Consider the following 24034-nt stretch of genomic DNA (forward strand, 5'->3'; position numbering starts at 1 on the left):
TCCTGGGAGTCCCTCTCCTCCCCTGTCCCCAGAAGTCTGCACCTCCCACCAGGGTAAAAGAGCCAGGCTCCCTTAAAAAAAAAAAAAAAAAAAAAATTTATTGGATGGTCTTAAAAAGGCTCCCTGGGGAGTGCTTGGGGGGCAGTGGTGCCATCTGCGCCCAGCCCTGCTAGAGAGCCAAGCTGGGCCCCGTGCCGGCCCATACCTGTGCTAGCGAGGGCAGCACCTGCAGCTAGAGCGGGGAGCAGCAGCTCTGCCGCCTTTCTCCTGGGGCTGCCTGCAGCCACCAAGGAGCCAAGAGAGCAGGCATCCAGGCACTGACACTGTCCAATGAAGTTTCCTGTGGCTCTGGCCAGCGATGTGTGCCAGCACCCGCCTTCCGCCAGGCACTTGGTCCAAAGGGAGCTGCAGTGGCAGAGAGGGTCCCCCGTGCGCTCCCCTGCCTGCGGGGGGGGACATCTGCAGCACCCAGGCCTCAGATGGCCAGGAGCGGTGCACGCTGCTTGGTCACGCAAGGAGGCAGGTCCCAGCTCAGGCCCGTCCCGTGGGGCAGGTGAGGAGAGGGCAGCAGGACGCGGGTGAGCCAGTGCCTGTGGGGAGAGGAGTGAGGCCACAGCAACAATCTGAAGGCTTGGTGTTTCTCAGCTCTGCAGAGCTGAGCCAGGGCTGTGAGCCCATGTCCCCGAGCTGCCATGATGGCTGTGCTCCTCTGCTGGGACTCTTGGCAAAGGGGTGCTGGGTAGGCCAGAGCTTGCCCCTGGGCAGGGCTGAGGAGCCACAAGGCAGCTTGATGCACAGGTCCTCTGTGCCTTGCAAAGCCCAGGGCAGCAGACAGCAGGGAATGCTTGCTGTCCTGCTCTGCCCCAGCTGCCCAAGGAGAGCCCCTGTCCCAGCATCGCCATGTGCTGCTGAGCCACCACCTTCCCAGCAGGGGCTTCCCTGGGGCTTTACCTTGGCATGTCCACACCCAGGAACACCTTCCAATTATCCCAGCTCCCATAACTGTAGGGGTTCCTGAAGACCTGCAGGCCAGGGACATGCACATCACATCTCGCTCTGCCCCAGCCAGCCCTCCCGCTCTGCAGGCTGTGCTCACCTTGCCTTTCTTCTGCAGTCTCTGCCTCTCCTTCTTGTTGATGTGCCGCTCGATGCTGGTTTCCCCACGGGTGATGAGGGCAGCGTGCCACACTGTGAGAGCACCCAAGGCCAAAGCAACTGAGCTGGGGATGGCAAGGGACAGCAGGTTGCACACAGGCCTTCCTTCCCTAGTGCCACAGCTGTGGGGGGCTGAGGCTGCCTTCCTGTACCCACAGCTGCACAGGTGGGTCAGCTCATCTAATCTCCCATGACAGAGAGCCAAAATCTCTCTGTAGCTCAAGAGCTGGCAGGGCAGGGACATCCGTGCTAAAGCAAGCCAGCTCAGCCCTGGGGCAGGCAGAGGGTGAGCAATATCACAGGGCAGGAGGCTGCATGCTGCTTCCCCCAGCACCCTTGCTCCCAGCCCCTGCACCCCCTTACCTGCAAAGGACCCAGAGGTAGACCACGCTCTTGTGGAAAGCTCGCTGGCGGAAGGAGAAGGTGGGTGGCGGGGTCTGGTAGTACGTCTGAAAAAGGACGAGAGTGGGGGCGATTACCCAAATTGCTTTATAGCTTGAAGCCAGACAGGGGGAATGCTGCACCCCTCACTGATGCAGAGCTCAGACAGCTAGAAAGGACTGTGGCTGGGGCCAACACAACAGCCAGGGTGATGGGGAGGCAGCCTGAGACAGCCACGAGACAGACAGACACCCAAGAGCTGGCACATGGGTGGGAAGCAGTGGGCTGGAGGTAAGGGGGCAGGCAGCAGCCATGGGACTGGTCAGGACACTGCAGCTGGTGCTCGGGGCAAGATGTGTACACACTGCTGCAGCTTCCCCAGGAGAACAGGGCCTGAGTAGCACATGCCAAGCAGCTGCCACCAGCCAAAGCCCCTGGAAGCTGAGTGCACAGGGAAGCAGACCCCAAGCTGCTGGAGGCAGTGCGTAGAGCAGAGCTGTCCGGCCAGCCCCAGGTCTCTGACATGAGATGAGCACCAGGGCTCGTTCTGGCTGTGGGGTGCTCCCTGAGAGCAGGGACCCAGCCTGCAGGGCAGCTCTGCTCCACACTGCCTGGAGCAGCTGGGGGGCAGGGATGTCCCACCTGGTTGGCAGCCACCTGCAGTCTTTCCTTCTCAAGCAGTTTCATTCTCTAGGGGGATGGAAAACAGGGCACCAGTTACGTGTCTCAGAGGAGGGGTCCCTTTGCCTTCACCCCCCCGCAGGACCAGGGCAGCTGGGGGCCTCGCAGGAGGAGGGAGACGGGAAGCAAAGTCACTACAAGGCCAGGCCTGGCCCAGTCTTGTTCTGCAAGCTCAGCCTGGGGAGCCCAGGCAGTCTCAGTGCACAGCAGGGTGAGGGCCAGGGCCTGCCTTCTCACCTCGATGGCTGCGTAGGCATCCCGGAACATCTCCCAGCCGCTGATGCTGCAGTAGATGCAGCCCATGGTCATGAACAGGCAGAAGGAGAAGAAGTAGCGGTGGTTGTAGTGTCCTACACAGTTGTTTAGCCAGGCTGCCTCTGGGGTTAAAGGTATGTAACTGTGACAGACCACGGGTCCAAACCCACCCCAGGGACCAGGGTGGTTCTTCTGGGCCTGGCCCCCAGCACCCTTCCCCATGCTGGCTGACTCGGGAGAGGAGAAGGGCAGGGGGAGAAGGCGGAAACAGGGCTGGCTGCCCCTGGGAGAGTGCCACGGGTTAGTACTGCAGAAGGATACGGCAGTGGTGGTCCATCTTCAGCACGCACCTGGGAGGGAGGAGAGCAGCGCCAGTGTCAGTGCCAGCACAAGCACTGCGTTTGTGAGGGGGCAGGCAGCCCCCCTCCAGCTCTGCGGGCTGTACAAGAGATGAGGCGAGAAGCTGGCAGAGCAGAGGGGAGGTGGCCCTGGTCTCATAGTGGGGCAAGGAGAAGGGTCCCAAAGGCTGCCCCAAGTGCTGCGGTGAGCAGAGGGAGGGAGCCCTACCTGTTGCAGATGCTGCAGTGGTGGGTGCGAGCTGGCTTGGGGGCAATGCATTTCCTGCAGATGGAGACGCCGGTGAGATCGTCCTTGGCCTATGCACAGGTCAGAAGAGATTTGTGCACCCAAGCCCTGCACCTGTTCCCTGCTCCCCACACTCCTCACCTCCCCTGGGACCACCCCAGCCTCCCCACCCTGCACTGCCCAGCCTAGCTGCCCCAATCTGGAGGAGGCCTCCTGCAACAATGCCACCAGGCTGGTTTAGCTGTTCCCAGTGATCACCTGTAGCTGGTCTCCAGTGCCCAGCTGAGAGAGGCTGTGCTGCCAGTTCGTGCCTCACCTGTGGTGGGTGCCCAGGTGAGGTGGTGATGGCCATGTAGTAGTGGAAGACGATCATGATGAGGTTCCAGTGTCCATAGGCGAGGTGCCAGCAGATCCAGGCAGGTGTGTAGGTCTGCAGGATGAGGGGCAGCAAGCAGATGTACACGATGGCCACAATGGAGCTCGTCAGCCCAATCACCAGTGCCACAAACACCTATGGGAAAGGGGCCTGGGTCACCAGAGTGGGCAGCACCTGCCCCTCACTGCCTGTGGAGAAGTACGGGCAGGATACAGCCACAGGAACCCAATCTGAACCACACTCAGGTCCCCACTCCCTTCCTGTCTAGAGCACAGGCAGCCCTGAGGCTCACTTGCCACAGCAGCACACTTGCCCCAGCCCCCAGAAACAGCTGCCCCCCTGCCCGCTGAGGGTACTCACCACACCGAACCACCGGGTGACATGGTCCACCAGCCAGTAGATGGGCTCGAAGAGGGAGTCAAGCACCACGTCGCCGTTGGTGAAGGAGTTGTAGAGCAGGGAGCGGAGGCAGAGGTGCCCGTAGTGCCATAGCTGCTCCGCCTGCCGCACCAGCTTAAACCGCCGCCGCCGGCCCAGCCGCAGACACTTGAGGAGCAGGCGCATCACCGCTGCAAACATCCGCTGCCGGCTCCTCATCCCTGCCATGCCACACCTGGGGGGAGAGGAGCTCAGTGTGGGCAGGCCACCCCACTGCCTGGCTGTCCTTCAGGAAGGGTCTCCCCTCCTGGACATGCTGATGCTGGTCACGCAGCTCCCTGCACCGACTCTGCTGGTCGCCTGCCTGCGCAGCACGTCAGGGGCTCCTCCTTTACCCTGCACAAGGATGCAGAGCAGGGGGAGCTAAGCACAGACTCCTGGAGGCTGTGGGGCCACTGTCACTGGGACGGCTCTCTGCGTGGAGTCGGGGGCACAGGCCCCTCGGCGTCTGGGCTCAGATGTTCTCTGGTCCCATCTCGTCTTTCCCAGCGGGGAGGGGGCTGGGGGAGCGACATGGATAGTCTGACTCAGAGGAAACCAGAGAAGGCAGGAGCATCCAGGATGCTGGGCCAGTTCCAGGGACAATCCCAGACCCAGCCCTTCCCAACAGGTTTGGGAACAGGGGAACCTGCACAAGACATATGTGGAGGAGCCGGGCCAGGATTACCCCTCCTCCCCTAGTCCCTCTCCTCACCACCAAAAAGCAGGGCCTGGATGCTGCTTCCGTTCACCTCAACCTCTGGACCAAGCCGCAAAGGCCACCCTGCATCTTTCCCAACCTCATAGCCCCACTCCGAGAGTCCCAACACTTTTGCCCTTTCCCTGGCCTGGATCCACCTCGGACAACACCATGCACCAGCGAAGGAGCAGACTGGGGGCAGCCCCAGGCCAAGGCAAAGCTGCAAAGTGCTCCCCTGCCCGCTGAGCCCCTCGTCCCACCTGAGAGCCGTGCTAGGAGCGAGGAGGAACCAGAGCTGGCCCAGCAGCCGGGAAAATGATCTGCAGGGCTGGGGCCCCCAGGCCTCCGTGTAGGCAATACCCATCAATATTAAGCAGCAAGGCTGCCCCAGGGCCCTGCCAAGGCATGTTCTGAGCCTGGGCCAAGTGCTTGCCTTGGCGTAGTGCCAGGCAGTGGTGCCACACCACAGAGTCCCCCCAGCAGGGACCAGCTCCCTGTGCTGCCATGCCCACTGCACAGCCCTCAGGGAGCAGCAGGGAGGGTAAGGGCGGGAGCTGCAGCATCCAGATGGGCTGTCCAAAGGAGGCAGGGGCTCCCCTCTGCCCTGCTGGACGAGCATGGGGCTGACCCCAAGGCTGGGAGCAGCTGGACACAAGGACACCAGACCCACCAGCCCACAGGCATGGCTTCTGCCCAGGTTTCCTGTACCTTGGTAAAGGAGAGGTGGGATATGCAAATGCCAATGCCACCCCCTTCCCCATGTTTCCCCTTGACTCTGCCAAGAGCTTTCCTCTGCAACACATCAGGTGCAAAGCGGAGCAACAGCTTCCTGCTGTGCAGCTTTTGAATGGCACTTGTCCCTGTGTTGTCAGTGTGGCAAGAAACAAAATGCTGCAGACAGCAGCAGGTCTTGGGGTCAGCCCTCCCCTCCAAACACAGAGCACCTCCCTGCCCCTCAGAGAGGTTTCCTTGCCTACAACAGCCAGCAGCTGCTGAGCAGGGAGCCCACAGGGGAGGCAGCCAGCCTGCCCCAGGGCAGGACAGGCCTCTGTTCCCAGGCACCTGCCTGCAGACAGTGGCACAGCCACAGGGAGCAGAGCCACAAACCCTCCCTGGCCCAGTCAGGCACTGGGGCTTCAGCCCTCACCCTGCCCACAGCCCCTCCCCACATCCCAGTGGGGCACTGAGCCCACGGGGGTGGGACAGCAACCACCAGCCCAGCCAAGACCACAAGCAACATCATGGCAGGGAGGAACCTTAGATTTGGTCCTACCCCAGGCATAGCCAGGGCCCTGCTCCTGCCGGGTCCAGCCACCCAGCCCCAGCCCTGTGGCACCCTCCAGTGGCGCCCAGCTCCCCCAGTTCAGTAGCACCCAGCCTCACGGCACCGAGACGCTCTCAGGCACCCATCACGCAAAGGCTGTCCGTACCAACAGCAAAAAGCCTTCAGCCCCACAACACCCCCAGCCTCTCCAGGCCTACAGCATCCCCCCCATTGCCTCCCAGCCCGTCCAGGCCCACAGCATCCCCCGGCGCCTCCCAGCCCCACGGCACCCCCAGCCCCCCGGAGCCCCACGGTCCATCCCAGGCCCAGGACACCCCGCAGCAACAGCCCCGTCCGACCCCGCCGACCTGCCGCCCGCTCCCCGCCGCCTGCCGCCGCCATGCCCGGCGGCCCGCCGCCCTCACGGCCCCACGGGCAAGCGCCCGCCGCACTGCGCCTGCGCGCCCGCCGCGCAGAGCATGCCGGGAAGTGCCTTCTGCCGGCGTCGGACTACAACTCCCAGCGGGCAGCGCGCCCACGCTCCGTGCCCTACAGGGGAGAGCCAATAGCCGCACCGCTTACGGCCCGGCCTTGCCTCCGGAGACCAATAGGGTGAGGACTTTCTGCGGGCGAACTCCCGGCAACCAAGATGGCGCCTCCCGCTCGGTACTGCGTTCCCGGTGAGTGCGGGCCCGGGCTGCTCGGGGAGAGGCGGTGGGGTGCCCGGGGTAGGGGGAGCATGGCAGGGGGCGGCATGGGGATGCGGGAGGGGGGGTTCGTCCCCGGGGGTGCGCAGGAAAGGACTGAGCCGGGGCTGCCCGGCCGCGCAGGGTCGGCCGGGGTGCAGGCAAGGGCAGGCCTGGGGCGGTGCGGAGCCTGGGACCCCCGGGAGCGGGACCTGGACGCACGGCGCCCTGGCAGCGTCGTCCCCTGAGCTCCTGTCCCTTAGGCGAGCGGCTGTGCAGCACGGAGGAGGCCACGGCGGGCAGTGGGACTTACACCCGGCACGGCTTCATCTTCTCCTCACTGGCTGGCTGCCTGGAGAAGAGGAGCGAGGACAGCGGGGTGAGTGCGGACACGGCCCGTGCTCTGCCCTTCCCCGGAGCTGGCCACCGAGGCCGGGCAGCCCCTTCCCAAGTGGGGAGCTGGGCTCTGAGGGGGCTCGGCCGGTGCCTGCTGTCAGCTTGGTCCCGCCTGATCCTGTGCGCGGGCTGTGTCCCCAGCTAACCCTCCCGTCTGCTGCCCCGCAGCTGCCCGTCGTGTCGGTGGTGAGAGACGCCGAGTCCCAGCTCCTGCCTGACGTGGGGGCCGTGGTGACCTGCAAGGTGGGAAGCTGGAGTGCGCTGCAATGGCAGACTGCTCAGCCTTTGCTCTCTCTGCCTTGAGCCAACCTCTGTTCCCAAGCACGTCTGGGGTGGGATGGGGAGCCCCTGGGGCTCATTCATACCCTCTGTACAACTCCCAGCAGAGCCCAGTGGCTCCCTTGGGTCCCTCACTTACAAAGCAGCCAAATATTGGCGTGGGGGACGCCTGCCTCTTGACTTCGCCAGTCCTGAGGCTCAGGTGGGTGGAGGGGAGGTTTGTCTTTGCTGTCCCTTCCAGAGCTCTTTCTGGGGCAGGGTGCATGGAGGGCAGTGCCTGGGGCAGCTTGAAGAAAGGTGGCACAGACCAGGGATTAGTTTCCTTACGGTCCTGGTGGTGGGAGAGGGACTGGGATCACAGCCGGTCTTGACCTTATTCGTCTGTCTTGAGTTGCACAAGTATCATCTTCCTCACCCGGCTCACTGCCGGGTGTCCCACCTCCGCCACCACTACTTTGGTCACAAGGAGGAGGAGGAGGCAGCTGAGTGAGACATGAGCTCCCCGCATACAGCCCCGTCCTGCCTGCACCCTGCCCTTTCCCTGCCTGGAGCGGGGTGCACTGAGGTGAGAGCAGGCCTGTGCCGGCACTGATTCCCCGTTTCCTCCGGGCAGGTTTGCAGCATTAACTCCCGCTTTGCCAAGGTGCACATCCTGTACGTCGGCTCCACGCCACTGAAATCCACCTTTCGGGGGACCATACGGTAGGGAGAGGGCTAGCTTCCCCACAAGATGGGGTGCCCAAGCGCCCCATCCTCGAGGGGGGAGGAAGGCTCTTCTGGGTGGCGCGGCCGGCTGCCCTGGCAGGAGCTCTGCCCCGAGCACCGGGCAGGTGTCCAGCAAGTCCTGGCAAGCACCCAGGGAGGCCGGGGCAGCTCCTGCCGCAGGCTGGAGAGTCGCCTTCGCTCACTGGCACTCAGATCCCTCTGTCTCCTTTTTCAGGAGAGAAGATATTCGAGCCACGGAGAAAGATAAGGTCAGTGAGGCACTGCCAGTGACTGTGCTACCGCAGCTGCCCCCACCTTCTGCTGGTGGGGGACACTTGTCCTGCCGCTGATGAGCACCCTGACACGCTGTGTGGTTTTGCCTGCTCTCTCCCGTGCAGGTAGAAGTGTACAAGAGTTTCCGCCCCGGTGACATAGTCCTGGCCAAAGTTGTATCCTTTCCCCTTGTGGTGCTGGCGGGGGGGACAGTGGGGTTTGCCAAGTCCCCGCAGGGATGCCTTTCCCTTAATCCCTGTCTGATCAGATCTCCCTGGGGGACGCACAGTCCAACTACCTGCTGAGCACGGCGGAGAACGAGCTGGGCGTGGTGGTGGCACGCAGCGAGGCAGGTAGGGACGGGCCACGGGCCGCAGGCTGGGATGGTTCTGCCTCGTTGCTGCCCAAGGGGCAGCTGGTGCGGCCTCCTCCCTTTCCACATGGAGGAACGCAATTTTGGGAAGGGAAACCCCTGACATGTGGTGTTCCTAGGGGTGCAGATGGTGCCCATCAGCTGGTGCGAGATGCAGTGCCCACGGACACACACCAAGGACTTCCGTAAGGTGGCCCGGGTGCAGCCCCAGTTCCTGCAGACCTAGCAGCCCCCCAGGAGCTGCAGGGACCCTGCTGGGCTGGGGTCTGCGGGGCCAGAGCAGCTCCAGGGCTCCGGACTCCTCCATGTCCACAAGAGGCTGGAACAGCCGGACAGGCCCTCACTCACGGGATGGATTTTCTATTTCTGGATAATAAATATTTTTTGAGAGCTCCATGCTCTGCTCAGTTACAGCCCAGAGGGGTGGCCGGGGCTGCCTGCAGCACGCTGGTCTGGCTTCCACAGCAGAGCTGTTGAGGGGACAGCTTCCCCAGCACTGTGGCTGGGAGGAAGCACGTGTTCCCAGCCCGCTGACAGGGAAGGGGCACAACCCAGCAGCTTTGCCGCAGTGAGGCGAACAGCACAGAGCTCCGGTTTGTGGCTGGGCTGCGCTGGCTCCAGGCACTCGCCTCGCCAGGTTGGTTTCCCATCAGTGTCAAGCATGGAGAACAGATTGTCTCCCTGCCCCTGCACTGATAACCGGTACAGGCTGCGGCTGCGCTCAACCCCCAGGGTGCTGCATCTTCTCCAGCCACACACACCCTGCCTGCCTCTTGGGGACAAGGGCGTGCCACACCCAGCGTCCTGAAACCACAGAGCAGCGCGGTACAGCCCTCTCCGGCAGTGATTGCGGAGCTGTGCTTTGCTTTCCCCCAGCCCATTGGGCCTACCGCAACCTCACGTCTGCGCCCAGCAGCAAAAGCTGCCTCTCACGTGTGTGATGACGGGAGCCCAAGGGAGGTGCTGGGTGAGGGAGGGAGCCACATGCCCAGGAGCACGTGGCCCAGGAAAGCGCAGACACCTCGTTATTGCGCATTATTCCTTTATTGAACTGGAACAAGACAGCTGCTATGGTCGGACAGTTACACTGACCCCGTGCAAGCCCAGGCTCGCGGTGCCGGCAGAGGGGGAGGCCACAGCGACAGGGCCACATACACACACACACAGGATGGGGCACAACGGCACCTGCTTCACCAGCAGGACTAGGATGGGCTTTGGCTGGGGGAAGTGTGTGGCAGACACGAACCTCCAAGCACCCCGCTCCCTCCCTCGCCCTTGTCCAAAGGCAATAATTTAAAGCAGGGGCTGGCAGAGCTAGGTCCAGAGTCGTGAGTACCACCCTTTAGTGCTGTACCACATGCACCAAAATACAACTCTTTCAGTGTCTACACATCCCACTCCTTGTGCCACACACCCACGAGGGGATGGGGTACCCACCTTGGTCACTGCCTGCGCTGCGCTCGCCCCACTGCTCCCGGGATGACTAAATCAAGCAACAAAACTACAGTAACCGGATGACGAGAGCTGTTGGGGAAGCAAAGCAGAGGAGGAGCCTGGCACGGCGAGGGATCGCTCAGCTCATCCCCCTGCAGACGGGGCCCGAGGGCTGGGATCTCGGCAAGGAGAGGTGCGCGGTCGCTGCCTGGCAGAGCCAGAGCTCCCTTTCACACCAGATCTCCACATGCACAGCCCCTTGCCCCCGGGCCCCCAGGCTGTCTGCAGAGGGGAGCCTGGTCCTGAGGGAACGGGCCTAATCCTGGGGAGCTGCGCCAGCTCTGCAGCTCCAAGTTCCTACGGCTGTGGGGGGTGTGCACAGAGGGGTGGGGAATGGTGGGGGGCTTTACTACGTGCTAGCCTGCTGCCCACCCTCACTTCTTGACCTTGCCCTGAGCAGCAACGGCCTCCATCGCCTTGCGCACCGTCTCCTCATCCCCCAGGAACTGCATGGGCTTGACGGGTTTCAGGTTCTTGTCCAGCTCGTAGACAATAGGGATGCCAGTAGGCAGGTTCAGCTCCATGATGGCCTCTTCCGACATGCCTGCAAACACAGAGGTGCCGTCACTTGCGGCCCTGCTCACGCCGTGCCAGCTGGGGCAGCGGGGAGAACCCTAGAGGGCTGACATACCTTCCAGGTGCTTGACAATCCCACGCAGGCTATTGCCGTGGGCAGCAATAAGGACTCGCTTGCCCTCTTTGATCTGTGGGACGATTTCCTCATTCCAGAATGGCAAAGCCCGAGCGATGGTGTCTTTCAGGCTCTCACACGTTGGCAGCTGGTCCTCTGTCAGGTCAGCGTAGCGACGGTCCTGGGGGAATGGCCATGCTCACACAGCAGCCCATTGCAGTGTGGGAAGGCAGTGGCAGGGCTTTCATTCCCTCCACCCCAAATTCTCTGCCCGAGGACCTGCTACATGTAGGCAAAGCTGGGCTTGGAAGCAAAAAAGTGCCTTTGAGGTCTGAGCCTGTGCTCAGCTACAGCTGGGGCTCTGAACCCCTCCTAGGGAAAGCCGCACATTGCTTGGTCTGGGTGAAAAGACCAGAGCAAACATCCATGCACGGGTCATGGGACTAATGATTAACAGAGGTATCATCCCCTCTGCTTTGAATCTGTCTGCTCAGTGCCCAGGGGTTCAACTCCCCAGGGAAGGAATGGGACAAACTCAGCCCAACACCGACCAGCACCATGCACGACAGTCCTGGCTGCTGCAACAGACAGAGAAGACCTTGCGAAGGGAGCCAGACCACATTGCAGGGATCTAAGGTGCCTTTTAGGAGCCTCCCAGCAAGGGGAACGAAGAGCAACGGGTCTTACCTTGCTGATGGTGCTGTAGAAGGGGTGATCGGACTGCATGGGAGGTGGAGGGATGTCGTACGAGCGCCTCCAGATCTTCACCTGTGCCTCGCCGTGCTTCGCCGCCGTCTCAGCCTTGTTCAAACCAGTGAGAGCCCCATAGTGCCTCTCGTTCAGGCGCCAGGTTCGGATAACAGGTAACCACATCTGATCGATGGCATCCAGGACGGTCCAGAGGGTACGGATGGCCCGTTTCTGTACCGAGGTGAAGCAGATGTCGAACTCGTAGCCAGCATCTGGAAAAGACCGGGAAAAGGGTGGGGGCAGGGGACAGGACACCGGGGAAGTGAGTGAGTGCTGGGCCTTACGCAACCGGTGAGGGGCCAAGGGCGGCAGCCACACCGCGCCGGTACCGGTCACGTCCCCGCCGCCGCCGGCCCGCCCCTTAGGGCGGGCAGGCGGCGGCGGGGACGCGACCGGTACCGGAGGACCCCCACCCCCCCCCGCCTGGTACCTGAAGCTCTCCCCTCGATACTGGAGGCCCTCGGCAACGGAGGGCACCAAAACCACCCTTATTAAGCCCAAGGCGGCCGCACCGCCCCCCGCCACACACACACCTCACGGCCTACCCACCCCCCCACCCCCTCCCCCCCGTTTTACCGGTCACCGTTACCTCGGAGGGCCTCGCCGCCGCGCCGCGCCTCTTGTTGACCGGCGGGGCTGAGATCGGCATCGTACCAACCGCTGAAGCGGTTCTCCAGGTTCCAGGCGCTCTCGCCGTGGCGGACGAGGACGAGGCGGTAGGCGGCCATGGCGGAGGAGCGGAGCTGAGGGGAGGTCGGTGCGCGCGCGCTCTCTCCTCACGCTGCTGCCGCGCGCGACTGACGCTACCGGCGCCGCCCCGCCCCTCCCCGCGCGGCAAGGCGGTTGGGGGGGGTGGGGTGGGTAAGTGGCGCGCATGCGCAAAGCGGCGGCCGGGCGGAGGCGCACGTAGCGCATGGCGCCGCCGCGAAGGGCGGTGCGACCTTCAGGGCGTGACGTCACGACGCCGTAAAGCATACGCAGTAACCTGTCGTGGCTGCTCACCCGTGCCGGGCGCCGACCCGGCTACGGACTCAGTGCGAACGGTTCCTTAAGGGTGCGGCACCGGCGGCGCCCTCTCTCCCTGCAGGGGGATGTCAGACAGGCTCTCTTGCTGACGGCTGCCCCTAGGCCCCTCGGGTCTCCCATCCAAGCCCCAACCGGGCGCGACCCCGCTTAGCTTCCCCGGCACCGCTCCCCGCCCGCCCCGCTGGGAGGCGGCCAGCCCTAAGGGCGGCGGTGCCCTCACTCAAGATGGCGGCGGGCGCCGGAAGCGGAAGGGGGCGGGGGGGCGGCGGCGGCACGTGGAGCCGGGTCCAGCATGGCGCGGAGCGGGCGGCTCCGTTCGGGCGCCGGCGCCAAGCTGAAGCGGTGGCGGAAGGGCCACAGCAGCGACTGTAACCCCGAGACCCGCCAGCACCGCCTGGCCGCCCGCAGCCGCTTCTGCAGCCGGCCCGCGGGTGAGGGCAGGGAGGCAGGCGGGCGGGGGGGGTGGGCAGCGGCCCCCGGTGCGGGTGGGCAGCGGCCCCCGGTGCGGGCAGCTCCCTGCCTGTGCCCGGCTTTTCCCGGCGGGGGCTGCAGGGGCGCCGGGAGGCTGCGGGACGAGCCTTTGGGTCGCTAGCTCCCGAGAGCTGGGGCGGGGGGGAGGCCCGGAGCCGCTGCCCCCCGAGCTGCAGCCCCGGGAGGGAGAGGCAGCAAACCGGGGAGGAGTGCCGAGCCCGCGGCGTAACGCGTGTGTCCTCCTTACCTTCGCCGTGACGCCGGGCCTGTGGAATGAAATGGGACACGGCCTGTAGCAATGCCTGTCACCCTGCCGGGGCCCGGTGTGAGGCCCTGCCCGCAGCCGCCAGGATACAGGCTGTGCAGGCTGTGTGACCTCTCGGCAGGCTCATGGCGGGAGCAATTCGGGCTCCCAAAAGCCCACGGCCACACCTGTAAGTGCTGCTGTGGTGTCTAGTGTGGAGAGAAACGTGACAGAGACTCCCGTTCAGAAGGCCGCATGATGGGAAAGACAAACCTCATAGCATTGCCATCCGCGAGGGGCTGGATTTCACAGCCCTGGCTGCTGTTGGCCGAGGAGATCTTTCTCCTGCAGATAAAGAAATGTGTCTTGCAGCACGCACTGTCCTCTTGCAGCTGGTTGCAAGCTGGTGTCTGGGACTTGGAGGGACATGAAGCGTGTGCCTTGGCTGTCTGGTTGCTGGACTGTGTCCTGGTTTGTTTTCACAGAAATGAGGAGCTCTTTCCAGTTATTACTGTGCTTTCTCCCATCAGGGGGAATGAGCATTTCTGTCCCACATGCTGCAGATGAGCTCCAGCCAAGCTGGTCTGGCAGGGAGGGGAGGGGGGGTGGCCGGCCATGGGGGGTTTTGGGGTGAATGGCGGAGCAACGCAACTTCACAGTTCTGAACATACCTCTTCATCCCGGCAGAGAGAAGTAACTTGACGGTGGATGCAGTGAAGCTGCACAATGAGCTGCAGTCGGGGTCCCTGCGTTTGGAGCAGACAAGTGACAGCGCTCAGCTCCGTATGGAGGAGGATGATATTGGGGAGGCTGCCACAGAAAAGTCCTCTGGCACCTTCCTGAGCGGACTGAGCGACTGCACCAATGTCACCTTCAGCAAGGTGCAGCGCTTCTGGGAGTCCAACTCTGCTGCTCACAAAGAGGTATGGGCAGGAGCAGGGCTGGGGCAGTCCAGTGGGGATGGCCTCCCAGATGCGAGACTGAGGGCACTGACCTGTTCCGCTTGCTGCTTGTAGATCTGTGCTGTGCTGGCAGCTGTGACAGAGGTGATCCGCTCACGGGGGGGCAAGGAAAGCGAGACAGAGTACTTTGCTGCACTGGTGAGTGACAGTCATGGGGAGGAGGCGTGAGGGGAGTTGCTGTTGGCAGCATGGGTGGGCTTGGGAGGGTTGGTGGAGAAAGGTGTTGTGCTCGTAGCTGAGGCCCTGGGTGTCTTTCTTCAGCAGAGATGCTGTTGGGCTGCTCTTGATTTCTCTGCTTCCCTCCCCAAGGGTTGGGGTTGGGGAAGGGCTGGCTTGGTGTGAACTCCTGTTCCCCCTCGCTCACCCATCCTCTGTTCCCAGATGACCACGCTGGAGGCGGTGGAGTCCCCCGAGTCACTGGCTGCTGTCGCCTACCTGCTCAACCTCGTCCTAAAGCGGTGAGCAGCTGGCAAAGGAATGGGGAGAGTTACCTGGCCCCATCATGAAAAAGGGGCTGGTGCTGTCCCCCTTGCTGAGCTGGGGAAATGACCCAACCAGGGCAGGCTGGGGATGTGGTTCCCTGCGAGACTGCCACCGGCTGCCTGCTCCTCACACCGCTGACATGCCCTCTTCTCCCGGCAGGGTCCCAAGCCCTGTGCTCATAAAAAAGTTTTCAGACACCTCAAAAGCCTTCATGGGTATCATGTCCTCGCAGGCCTGCAGCAGCTCTACCTCTGCCCTGCGATGGGTGAGTAGCCAAGAGACAGCCAGCCATGCCAGCTCTGCCTAGGAGTCTGCTGAGAGCTGGGGTCAAGGCTGTTGCTGTAGTGTGGTGCTGAGTGCTTGGCCTAAGGCCATTGCAATGTCTCTGTGGGGTAATGCTAACGCCCCTGCTGCTCCCTCATCATAGGTCCTCTCTTGCCTGGCCACGCTGCTGCGAAAGCAGGACTTGGCAGCTTGGAGCTACCCCGTCACCCTACAGGTTTATCACAGCTTGCTGAGCTTCTGTGTTCACACCAGGCCCAAGGTGAGTGCCTGGTGCCCCTGGCGAGGGATGACACTGCCTCTGGGGCTCGTTTCTGGGGCTGGCTGTGCTCCTGGGGTCCATGGCTTCTACTGACCTGGGCTCTCCTTCCCCAAGGTGCGGAAAGCAGCGCAGTATGGCGTGTGTTCTGTCCTGAGGGGCAGCGAGTTCATGTTTGGAGATGCAGCCCCTGAGCATCACCCTGCGGCACCCTCCACCGCCAAGTTCTGCGTGCAGGAGATTGAAAAAGCTGGAGGTGTGGGGCACTGGAGCAAGGGATCTGCAGCTGAGTGTGGGGGGCCCTGCAGCCATGGAGAATAAGGACTTGAAGGAAAGAAGGGAGGGTGTAGCACCGTGGATTGCTGGGGAGGGTATGAGATGCCTCTGGGGCACCTAAGGTGTTTTGGAGGGTCCTGAGCCATCTGTCTGTTGCTCTGCTTTCCCCAGAAGTCAGGGGGGTGTTCACCCCAGCTCCATGGGTCAGCCCCAGCACTGTCATGGGGGCTTTGCCTCAGGCAGGGCTTTGCCATGGGGTACTATGGGCTCAGATGTTGCTTTGCTCCCACAGGCACCAAGGAGGCGACCACCACCCTGCATGTCCTAGCCCTGCTGCGGGACCTGCTGCCCTGTTTCCCTGCGCCTGTGGTGAAGACCTGCTGTGAGACCTTGCTCCGAGTCATGACCCTCAGCCACGTGGTGAGTGTCCCCATGCCAGGGATGGCAAGGGCAGCCGCTTTGCCCCTCGGCTGTGCTCTGGAAGGGCTCGAACCCCCTTGGCTGCGAGCTGGGAGCCTGGAAATGAGGGATGCAAATGTGGAGGAGCTTGGGGCAGCTGGTGCTTGCTGGCCTGCCTGCTGTGGAAGAGGGAGGCTGAAGATGGGGCACAGTCGCAGCAGTGCTGGGCTTGCTGGGGCAGACCCCCCTTTGGGATAGGGGGACAGCGGGTGCAAAGCAGAGCCCCCCAGCTCCTGACACTGTGTCCTTTGCAGCTGGTGACAGCGTGTGCCATGCAAGCCTTCCACAGCCTCTTCAGCGCCCAGGCCAGCGTGACCTGCCTGCCGGCCGAGCTTAATGCCCAGATCATCACCGTGAGTGTGGGGTGCCACTGAGGGGAGGGATGGGGCTGCCAGTGCCACAGCACCCACCCTCTGCTTCCCCAGGCCCTCTACGACTACGTACCCAGCACGAGTGACCTGCAGCCGCTGCTGACCTGGCTGTCCACCATGGAGAGGGCGCACGTCAACCTGGGCAGGTGCGGGCAGAGACCACGGCTGGGCAGGGGGAGAGGCAACCGCTTGGTCTCTCACTTGCCTGGTATCTTTTCTCTAGGCTGCAGAAGGACCTGTGCTGGGCTCACCTACCCCGGCTCTTCTCTGCTGCCATGAACTGCTTCCTCTCCCCACACTCCCAGGTGGTGGCAGCAGCAGCACAGACCCTGGAGGTACCGTACCACACATGGGCACCATCCCAGTGCCTGCTGCCCCACTTGGCTGCTCTGGGCCTCCTGGGGGGCTCTGCCCAGGGGTTTGGGGCTTGCTGAGGAGTGGTGTGCCCCTCTGTACCTGCCAAGCTGGGGGATCCGTGGTCCACTGCTTTCCCATTTTCCCTGTTTGCCCTTGCAGGCCCTCCTGAGCGAGTGCATTGCACCCCACATGGAGGACCTGGGCACCGTCTCTGCATCTGCCCCAGCCCCTGCCGCCTACCTGTGCAAGATGTTCAGGTGAGGAGCGTTGGTGTGAGAGAGGCTGTCCCTGTGGGCCCGGCTGACCTCTGAGCAGCCTTTGCCTGGTCCCCAATGGGGGCTGGCAGGCCTGGTGGGCACCCTGATCGCTGCTGGGTCAGTCCCTGCCAGCGTGACTGTCTCCTCTCTCCTCCCCAGATCAGTGGAGGAAGGCCTGACGTACCGTTTCCATGCAGCATGGGACGAGGTGCTGCGGGTGCTGGAGGTCTTCTTTGAGACATGTGGGAAGCAGTGCCACCCCATCATGAGGAAGGTGAGCCAGGCTGGGAGGGCACAGACTCATCCATGGAGGCAGGTGGGGTGATGGCACTGCTCCCTGGGCTGCATTGCCCTCTCCGGCTGTGGAGTGGGGCCATGACAGTGCCCGCTGTCCTGCCCCTGTGTGGGCAGGGTGTGCGCAGCTCTGGGACTCGGCACAGGGATGCGCAGGGCAGCTGGCATCCCTGGGCAGGCATGCTGAGTGACTCATGCCAAACCTGCCTCCATGGCTCCTCTGTGACCATTCTGCCCTGTCCCCACAGTGTCTCCGTTCCTTGTGTGACCTGCGTCTCTCCCCACACTTCCCCTATACCACTGAAGTGGACCAGGCGGTGGGAGCTGCCGTGAGCACCATGGGCCCTGAGGTGCTGCTGGAAGCTGTGCCCCTGGAAATTGACGGCAAAGAGTGAGTACAGTCATGGGGTAGCAATTTTGCAGCAGTTTGTTACGTTCCTGTTCAGTCCCCATGCAGCGCTGGAGGTGTTTGGCTCTGCTGAGCCAACCTGTGCCCAGCTTTGTGGCTGGGTGGAGGTGCCCTGTGCCCAAGGGCTGATGCTGGCAGTGCCCAGTGCTCCCCTGACCTGTGCCTTCCCTCCCCAGGGAGACACTGGATTTCCCCCGCAGCTGGCTCCTGCCAGTGCTGCGGGACTACGTGCAGGGCGCACGGCTCAGCTTCTTCACCAGCTACTTCTTGCCTTTGGCAGCCACCCTGAAAAGCAGAGGTGAGGAGGGTGGCACGGTGGGGGTCCCAGCAGGTGCAGTCCTGCACTCCTGAGAGCCCTAGGGTGCTCTGTGGAATCTCCCTTCCCTCCTCTGGTGCAGAGCAGGGCTTTGCCACCTCTGCTGCTCTGCTCATCTCCCCACTGTTGTCTGCAGCCCTGGAGTTTACCCAAGCTGGGAAGAGCATGGAGGCCAAGATCTATGACACATTGCAGTGGCAGGTAACGAGGAGTGTCTAGGAGCTCTGCTGTGGCATAACCGTGGTGCCAGGCTGGGGATTGGTGACTTGGGCAAAGGGTGCTGGCCTCCCACCTCTTTCTTTGCCTTCCAGGTCTGGACCCTGCTGCCTGGCTTCTGCACCTGCCCCACGGATGTGCTGGGAGCCTTCAAGGGGCTGGCCCGCACCCTGGGCATGGCCATCAGTGAGCGCCCAGACCTCCGCCCCACTGTGTGCCAGGCCTTGCGCACCCTCATCCACAAAGGCTGCGTGACAGGTTGGGGGGGAGACAGACCCTTGTGGTGGGTGCCTGTCCCCTGCGGTGACCCAGAAAGGGGAGATGCTGACCTGTACTGCCCTGTCATCTTCTCCCTAGATGCAGAGCGGGCAGAAGTGGGTCGCTTTGCCAAAAATTTCCTGCCGATCCTATTCAACGTGTACAGCCAGCCCGAGGAGGATGGGGGCAGCAGTGCTCAGCGCCGTTCCGTGCTGGACACTGTCCGCGCTTACCTGACCATCACTGACCCCCAGGTGAGGGGGTCTGGGGCAGTGGGGCACGATGTGCTGGCTTGGGCCAGCATCTCCCAGCTGGACCTAGTCTGATGGTGCTGTGGTGGGTGTCTGACCAGAGAGGAGAGGAAGAAGGGAGCTGAGCAGAGAGCAGCCTTTCCTGCCCTCATGGGGAGGAAGCCCCTCCCAGCTGGCAGTCTGGGATTTCCCAATCTTGCAGCCACATCTGGCATGTCATGCATCAGCCCTTTGTGAATTTGTCCAGCTCTTTTTGGACCTGCTGGTGCTTCTGGTCTCCTCAAAGTCCTGTGGCAAGGCATTTGCCAGGTGGATTGCAAACTTGTAAAAGCACTCCCTTCAGTCAATTCTGATCCTGCTCTGTGTACCTACCCTGCAGATGGTGTGTGGGTTCCTGCAGAAAGCCAGCATGAAGCTGACTAGTCCTGAGAGCTCCGAGTTTGCCAGGTAACACTTGGGGGCTGATGCTAATGGGTAAAGCTGCCAGCTTCCTCCTGGTGAGTGGCGCTAGGGTACTCGTACTGTCCCGTGTGGGATGGGCCACTCTTATGCATCCGATGAGATTCACAATTGGAGTCCCAGCTTGGTTGGGCAGTGTTAGTGGTGCTGCAGTTATCCACCTGCATGTCCTTCTCTACTGCAGACTCTCCATCCTGGATCTGGTGGTGGCAATGGCACCCTACGCTGATGAGCAGTCCTTGGACTCCCTGTACCGCACCATCCAGCCTTCCCTCCAAGTGAGTCGACCCCCAGCTCTGACAGGCGCAGGGGCTGCAGTGGGGCACCTTCTGCTTGCTGCCAGTTTGGACCAACGCTCTAGGGGGCTGAGCAGCTGCTATAGGGGACAGGTCTCTGCTGGGTGGCATGGGGTGCTGCGAGGGTCTCTTCAGACACCATGGTGAGGGGCTGCCTTGACAGCAGGAGCTTGGTTGTCCCTGCAGAGCAAGGAGCGCAGCATGCAGAAGAAGGCGTACCGCGTGCTGGAGGAGGTGTGTGCTGCCCCCCACGCCCCCTGCCAAGCCTTCGTCCGCTCCCACCTGCAGGATCTGCAGGCAGCACTGCTGGACTCACTCAAGAGCGCAGCATCTCCGGCCAAGAGGGTGAGAGCAAGGGCCTTGGTGGCGGACCTCAGCCGCTGCTGGGAGGGGATGGGGGGGGTGGCAGGGGCAGCTGGGTGTGCATCCCTGGGTGTACCAGTGCTAGGCTGTTCCTTTCCCCAGCCCCGGCTGAAGTGCCTGTTCCACATCGTGAAGCAGCTCTCTGCGGAGCACGAGCCCTTCGTCACTGCACTGGTCCCAGAGGTGAGCATGGTCCCTGGGGGAACTCGGCTAGTTCTGGCTGCAGGGGTGGCAGCAGTGACGTGACATGGTCTTGTGCCTCCAGGTCATCCTGTGCACCAAGGAGGTGTCAGTGGGGGCCCGAAAGAATGCTTTCGTGCTGCTTGTAGAGATGGGGCATGCCTTCATCCGCTTCGGGCCCACCCCCCAAGGTGAGTTCCTGCTCCACTTGCTCAGCCCCCCAGCCCCTCCAGCCCAGAGGGATCGGACCCATGCCCAGCACCCTGCTGCCAGGTATGCTGCTGGGCAGGGGGCAAGCACAGGCCTGAGTCGTCCCCCTCTTGCAGAGGCCATGCAGCGGTTCCTGCTTCTGGTCTACGCGGGGCTCACGGGCTCGGTCACCATGATCAGCTGTACAGTCCTGGCGCTGACCCGCCTGTTCTTTGAGTTCAAAGGTGAGCGGGAGAAGGAGGTCTGGGAGGTCAAGGGCAGCACAGGGTGACAAAGTGGTTCCTGGTTGTGGCTGAGCCCTGCCACGGTTGCAGATCACCTGGAGCTGAGTGTGGTGGAGCAGCTGTTGCAGAATGTCTGTCTGCTGCTGGCCTCCCGCACGCGGGATGTGGTGAAGGCGGCCCTGGGCTTCCTCAAGGTCACGTTGCTGCTGGTGGACACCAAGCTGCTGGCTAAACACGTCCAGGCGATGGTGAGATCCCACACAGGGTGCCCCAGGGAGGGTGGCAGGGCAAAGCTGGGGCTGCCTTGGGCAGCTGGGGAGATCTCCAGCTGCACCCTGCTTCTGCCTGGGAGCCAGGGGCACAACCTTGATCTCAGCGGCTGAGAAGGCAGTGAGGAGGTCCCTCTCCTGAATGCTGGCATGGACTTGCCATAGAACTGGCTTTGCCAAGCAGGGAGACCTCCCCACAGCCCTGCCTGTGGTGGGCATGGGGAGACGGCAGCAGGGTGAGTAAGGTGGCCATGCAGGGGAAGGGTGGGAGGCTGGGTGCCCAGGGCAGGGGTGCTTTGGTCTCGAAGGTCTCTGTCCTGGCAGCTGGAGGCCGTGGGGAACCTTTCGGACGACATGAGACGCCACTTCCGTATGAAGCTGAGAAACCTCTTCACCAAGTTCATCCGCAAGTTTGGGTGAGCTGGAGGCTCTTGGGTTGCGCTGGAGCTGCGCTGGGGCAGTGAGGGAGCTCACTGGGAAGCGGTGCAGGAGGAGTTGAGCACTGACTGGTCTCTGTATGCTCCTCAGCTTTGAGCTGGTGAAGGGGCTGCTGCCAGCCGAGTACCACAAAGTGCTGGTGAACATCCGTAAGGCAGAAGCCCGGAGCCGCAAGCAGCGTGCCCTGAGGCAGGCAGCTGCAGATACAGATGAAGAGGAGGCACCACCGGCACAGCCCAGAGGAGACAGGTGAAGATGGGCCAGGGGTGAAGAAGGAGCAGCCCTATTCGGATCTGCTCAGCTGGTGCCTCTGGAGATGCTAGGGACATCTCCAGGGCTTCTGTGTGCTGTGAGGCAGGCTGGGGTCTGCACCCCTGGGCTTGTTCCGTTTCCATCATCCTCTCTGCCTTTTGCCCAGTATGGAGGAGATCCTGGCTGACTCAGAGGATGAGGAGGAAGAAGAGGAGGAACGGCAGCAAAGCAGGGAGTGGAGGAAGCAAGCACGGCAGAAGGGCCAGGCCTGGCTGAAGGAAGGGGAAGATGATGAGCCCCTCAATTTCCTGGACCCTAACGTGTCCCAGCGGGTGCTGGGTGAGGAGCGGAGCTTTGGATGCGGCTGGGGTGGGATGGATGGGGCAGGGGCTGCTGTGATGCACAGGGGCCCTGGGGGTACAACTGCCCCCAGGCATGGGTCCTTCCCCAGGCCCTGACTCACCTCTCTGTGAGCAGCCACCAAGCCAGGTCCCAAGCGGTCCAGAGGAGTGAGCCACGACTTCCAAGTGTCTGAGGATGGACGCTTGATCATCCATGAAGAGGAGGAGGAGGAGGTGGACGATGATGAAGCCAAAGGTACTGCCTGGGCTGGTGAGGGGCCATGCTAGACTTGCTCTGTTACTCTGAATGGTTTTCTTCTTGCCACCCATACGTGGGTGCTTGGGGGGATGTGGGTGGAAGCGGCAGAGGTTGGTGTGGCCTTGTCACATCCAGTGGCTCTCTTCTGGGCTACTGCCACCCAGGGGAGGCAGCCCCCTTCGTCACCAGGAAGATACTGGAGGGAACATGGCCACCAGTGCTGGTTTGGCAGGGGCACCCTGCTCCTGCAGGCCACTCCAGGGGCTGGCACAGTACTGTGGCTCTCCTATGCCCACATCCCGCACTGACTCTCTTGTCCTGTACCATAGGAGCAGACGAGGAGATGGCAGATGTGCTGCAAGATTTGGGTCTCCGCAGTGTGAGTACAGGGCTCATGGTTCTGAGGAGGTACTGGGGGAACATGGCTGTGCCAAACCCCTGCCTGCGCCATGGCAGCTGCAGCTCTGCCTGAGATGCCAGTGGGGACGCTGGGCAAGCACCAGCTGCTTGGAGGAGTGTGGGAGGCTGGCTGGGGACAGGGACGCACACAGGCAGTCTGGAAGGTCTCCGGGCCCCCGTGGGAGAAAGCAGGAGGTCAAGGGGTCCATGGGAGGGCAAAACTGTAAGGACAAGCCAGCTGCAGGGTCCCCGCTACCTTCTTCTGCAGAAGAAAAGCCAGAAGCGTCGGTTCAGAGAGGAGCCAGATGATGAGGAGCCTGAGGCCAGGACCTACCCTCAGTACAGAGGTAAATTCTCTGCCTATGCCCAGTCTGGGGCTCCCCAGGGGGCCAGAACCACGTACCCATCTTGCTGGGCTGCTTCAGGGCAGCTGGAGCAGAGAACTTTGCTTATGGGAAATGGTTACCTTTCTCTGCTGTCCTCATAGCCAAGAGCTGGAGGCAAAATCAGGAACAGCTTCCCCAGCCTGGACTGGGAAGGGGGAGCCCTGGGACCCCCTTCCAATACACATTCCCTGTTTTCCAGCTGGAGGCTCTGGGATCCACCGGCAGCTGGACAAGGAGCCAGCCTTTGGTGCAGAGTACAGATCCAAGGTGAGGGACCCAGGAGGTCACAGGGTGGGGGGGATGCTGCCTAGGGCTTTGGGGCAGGAAGCACCGTTTGTTTGCTGGGTGTCTGGTCCGGTAGCATCAAGGCTGGAGGGGATCTCTGCTCCAAGGGGAGTTGCCAAACACTCAGTACCTGTGAATGTTTCCAGCCTATCTTGGAGTCCCTGTCCTGCCCTTGCTGTGGCCAGTTCCTGTGCACTGCTCAAAGCAGGTGTCTGTAGCATCATCTGGGTGGGAAATCAGCTCCCAGGGCCACGTGCTTAGCTAGCACCCCACTGCAACATAATCTTTGAGGTGGCCGGGTAGCAGGGTTGCACCAGAATGGGACGCATACATTTCCCTGGTGCTGCATCTTTTCCCATGTCACTGTCTCCCACAGAAAGGTAAAGGTGATGTGAAGAAGAAGGGCCAGCTTGACCCGTACGCCTACATCCCCCTGAACACAGCTAGACTCAACAGAAGGTGAGGCTAGCTGGGTAGGGTACAGGGTCAGGAACAGGGCCAAAACCAGGCTTTGATCCTGCTTTTTGTATTATGGATTTTTTGTGGGTCTGGGAGCTCCCTGCCAGCCTCTGCACCGCTCCCTGTGGAGCTTGGAGCATCCCTGTGCGTTAGGTGTGCCCAGTGCCTGCACTAACCCAACCTCCTGCTCTTTCCTCCCTCCAGGAAGCGGGCGAAAATGCAGGGCCAGTTCAAGGGCCTGATGAAGGGAGCTCAGCGTGGGGCCAAGGCTGGCCGCAGGAACCGTCTGAAGGCCCAGCGCCCCTGAGGAGCCTCAGGTGCGTGGCCTGCACCTGCCAAGGACGGACAACACCCTGTGGCCTCTGGGCACTGGGGGACTGGGGCTTTGTGAGTGGAGCAGCAGGGACTCATCTGCAGAAGATGGCCTGTGTCTGTTTGAGACTCCCTGGGAAGCTCCCCTGTTGTGTTATGGACTCATGGCCCAAGCCCTGTCCTCCTGTGCCTGGAGGAAGGTGCTGGGTTGACTGGTGCAGGGGTGTGTGTGTGTGTGTGAGAGAGAGAGAGAGATAAAGTAATGTGTAATGAATTCTCTATATTGATAAATACCCACTGTTCTTACTCA

General features: G+C 62.4%; 4 protein-coding genes across 23 annotated transcripts; 2 read left to right on the forward strand and 2 right to left on the reverse strand.

The window, feature by feature from the left end:
* Positions 1-321: 321 nt before the first annotated feature.
* ZDHHC16 (zDHHC palmitoyltransferase 16) lies at positions 322-6265 on the reverse strand. 18 transcript variants are annotated; one of them, XM_075026205.1, is made up of 11 exons: positions 6183-6265; positions 3794-4046; positions 3374-3568; positions 3040-3128; positions 2794-2822; positions 2455-2588; positions 2179-2226; positions 1519-1604; positions 1102-1188; positions 952-1022; positions 322-590 (listed from the first exon to the last, which is right to left on the reverse strand). In XM_075026205.1, the coding sequence occupies exons 2-11, from the start codon at positions 4037-4039 to the stop codon at positions 532-534; spliced, it is 1044 nt and encodes a 347-aa protein (XP_074882306.1). In that variant the 5' UTR covers positions 4040-4046; positions 6183-6265; the 3' UTR covers positions 322-531. The 18 variants fall into 18 exon arrangements, with proteins under 18 accessions (XP_074882306.1, XP_074882310.1, XP_074882308.1 ...); XM_075026209.1 differs by having other exon boundaries at positions 1097-1188; XM_075026207.1 differs by having other exon boundaries at positions 1102-1220.
* Positions 6266-6407: 142 nt separating this feature from the next.
* EXOSC1 (exosome component 1) lies at positions 6408-8922 on the forward strand. Of its 3 annotated transcripts, none has more exons than XM_075026953.1 (8): positions 6408-6494; positions 6764-6879; positions 7065-7139; positions 7789-7877; positions 8116-8149; positions 8279-8329; positions 8422-8506; positions 8646-8922. In XM_075026953.1, exons 1-8 carry the CDS (start codon positions 6464-6466, stop codon positions 8750-8752), a joined length of 588 nt encoding a protein of 195 aa, XP_074883054.1. In that variant the 5' UTR covers positions 6408-6463; the 3' UTR covers positions 8753-8922. The 3 variants fall into 3 exon arrangements, with proteins under 3 accessions (XP_074883054.1, XP_074883053.1, XP_074883055.1); XM_075026952.1 differs by having other exon boundaries at positions 6433-6494; positions 7038-7139; XM_075026954.1 differs by lacking the exon at positions 7065-7139 and having other exon boundaries at positions 6433-6494.
* A 629-nt stretch (positions 8923-9551) lies between these two features.
* Positions 9552-12218, reverse strand: PGAM1 (phosphoglycerate mutase 1). Its single transcript, XM_075026211.1, has 4 exons — positions 11991-12218; positions 11339-11613; positions 10652-10832; positions 9552-10564 (listed from the first exon to the last, which is right to left on the reverse strand). Exons 1-4 carry the CDS (start codon positions 12127-12129, stop codon positions 10395-10397), a joined length of 765 nt encoding a protein of 254 aa, XP_074882312.1. The 5' UTR covers positions 12130-12218; the 3' UTR covers positions 9552-10394.
* Positions 12219-12685: 467 nt separating this feature from the next.
* RRP12 (ribosomal RNA processing 12 homolog) lies at positions 12686-24034 on the forward strand. Its single transcript, XM_075026212.1, has 34 exons — positions 12686-12858; positions 13830-14065; positions 14159-14242; positions 14486-14562; positions 14747-14852; positions 15015-15131; positions 15246-15384; positions 15697-15824; positions 16118-16216; positions 16289-16380; positions 16458-16569; positions 16751-16848; positions 17008-17122; positions 17391-17533; positions 17728-17849; positions 18004-18068; positions 18179-18341; positions 18441-18595; positions 18972-19039; positions 19236-19329; positions 19534-19692; positions 19813-19893; positions 19976-20081; positions 20217-20324; positions 20415-20572; positions 20918-21009; positions 21122-21280; positions 21450-21622; positions 21761-21880; positions 22213-22262; positions 22551-22629; positions 22868-22935; positions 23330-23412; positions 23617-24034. Exons 1-34 carry the CDS (start codon positions 12720-12722, stop codon positions 23717-23719), a joined length of 3891 nt encoding a protein of 1296 aa, XP_074882313.1. The 5' UTR covers positions 12686-12719; the 3' UTR covers positions 23720-24034.

This window comes from Buteo buteo, chromosome 4, assembly GCF_964188355.1.
Source record: "Buteo buteo chromosome 4, bButBut1.hap1.1, whole genome shotgun sequence".
Lineage (NCBI taxonomy): Eukaryota > Metazoa > Chordata > Aves > Accipitriformes > Accipitridae > Buteo > Buteo buteo.

Excerpts from the sequence above, each read along its gene's own strand:
- RRP12 (XM_075026212.1), top strand. The coding sequence starts at position 12,720 with ATGGCGCGGAGCGGGCGGCTCCGTTCGGGCGCCGGCGCCAAGCTGAAG. Across the intron at positions 14,563-14,746 it reads CTCAACCTCGTCCTAAAGCG|GGTCCCAAGCCCTGTGCTCA; the intron begins GTGAGCAGCTGG and ends TTCTCCCGGCAG. Across the intron at positions 19,330-19,533 it reads CCATCCAGCCTTCCCTCCAA|AGCAAGGAGCGCAGCATGCA; the intron begins GTGAGTCGACCC and ends TTGTCCCTGCAG.
- PGAM1 (XM_075026211.1), bottom strand. The coding sequence starts at position 12,129 with ATGGCCGCCTACCGCCTCGTCCTCGTCCGCCACGGCGAGAGCGCCTGG. Across the intron at positions 11,614-11,990 it reads CGGCGGCGAGGCCCTCCGAG|ATGCTGGCTACGAGTTCGAC; the intron begins GTAACGGTGACC and ends GGTCTTTTCCAG. Across the intron at positions 10,833-11,338 it reads TCTACAGCACCATCAGCAAG|GACCGTCGCTACGCTGACCT; the intron begins GTAAGACCCGTT and ends CCATTCCCCCAG.
- ZDHHC16 (XM_075026193.1), bottom strand. The coding sequence starts at position 4,039 with ATGGCAGGGATGAGGAGCCGGCAGCGGATGTTTGCAGCGGTGATGCGC. Across the intron at positions 3,569-3,793 it reads TCACCCGGTGGTTCGGTGTG|GTGTTTGTGGCACTGGTGAT; the intron begins GTGAGTACCCTC and ends CCTTTCCCATAG. Across the intron at positions 2,589-2,793 it reads GAAGATGGACCACCACTGCC|CCTGGCTAAACAACTGTGTA; the intron begins GTATCCTTCTGC and ends CCCCAGAGGCAG.
- EXOSC1 (XM_075026952.1), top strand. The coding sequence starts at position 6,464 with ATGGCGCCTCCCGCTCGGTACTGCGTTCCCG. Across the intron at positions 8,150-8,278 it reads GAGCCACGGAGAAAGATAAG|GTAGAAGTGTACAAGAGTTT; the intron begins GTCAGTGAGGCA and ends TCTCCCGTGCAG. Across the intron at positions 8,330-8,421 it reads ACATAGTCCTGGCCAAAGTT|ATCTCCCTGGGGGACGCACA; the intron begins GTATCCTTTCCC and ends CTGTCTGATCAG.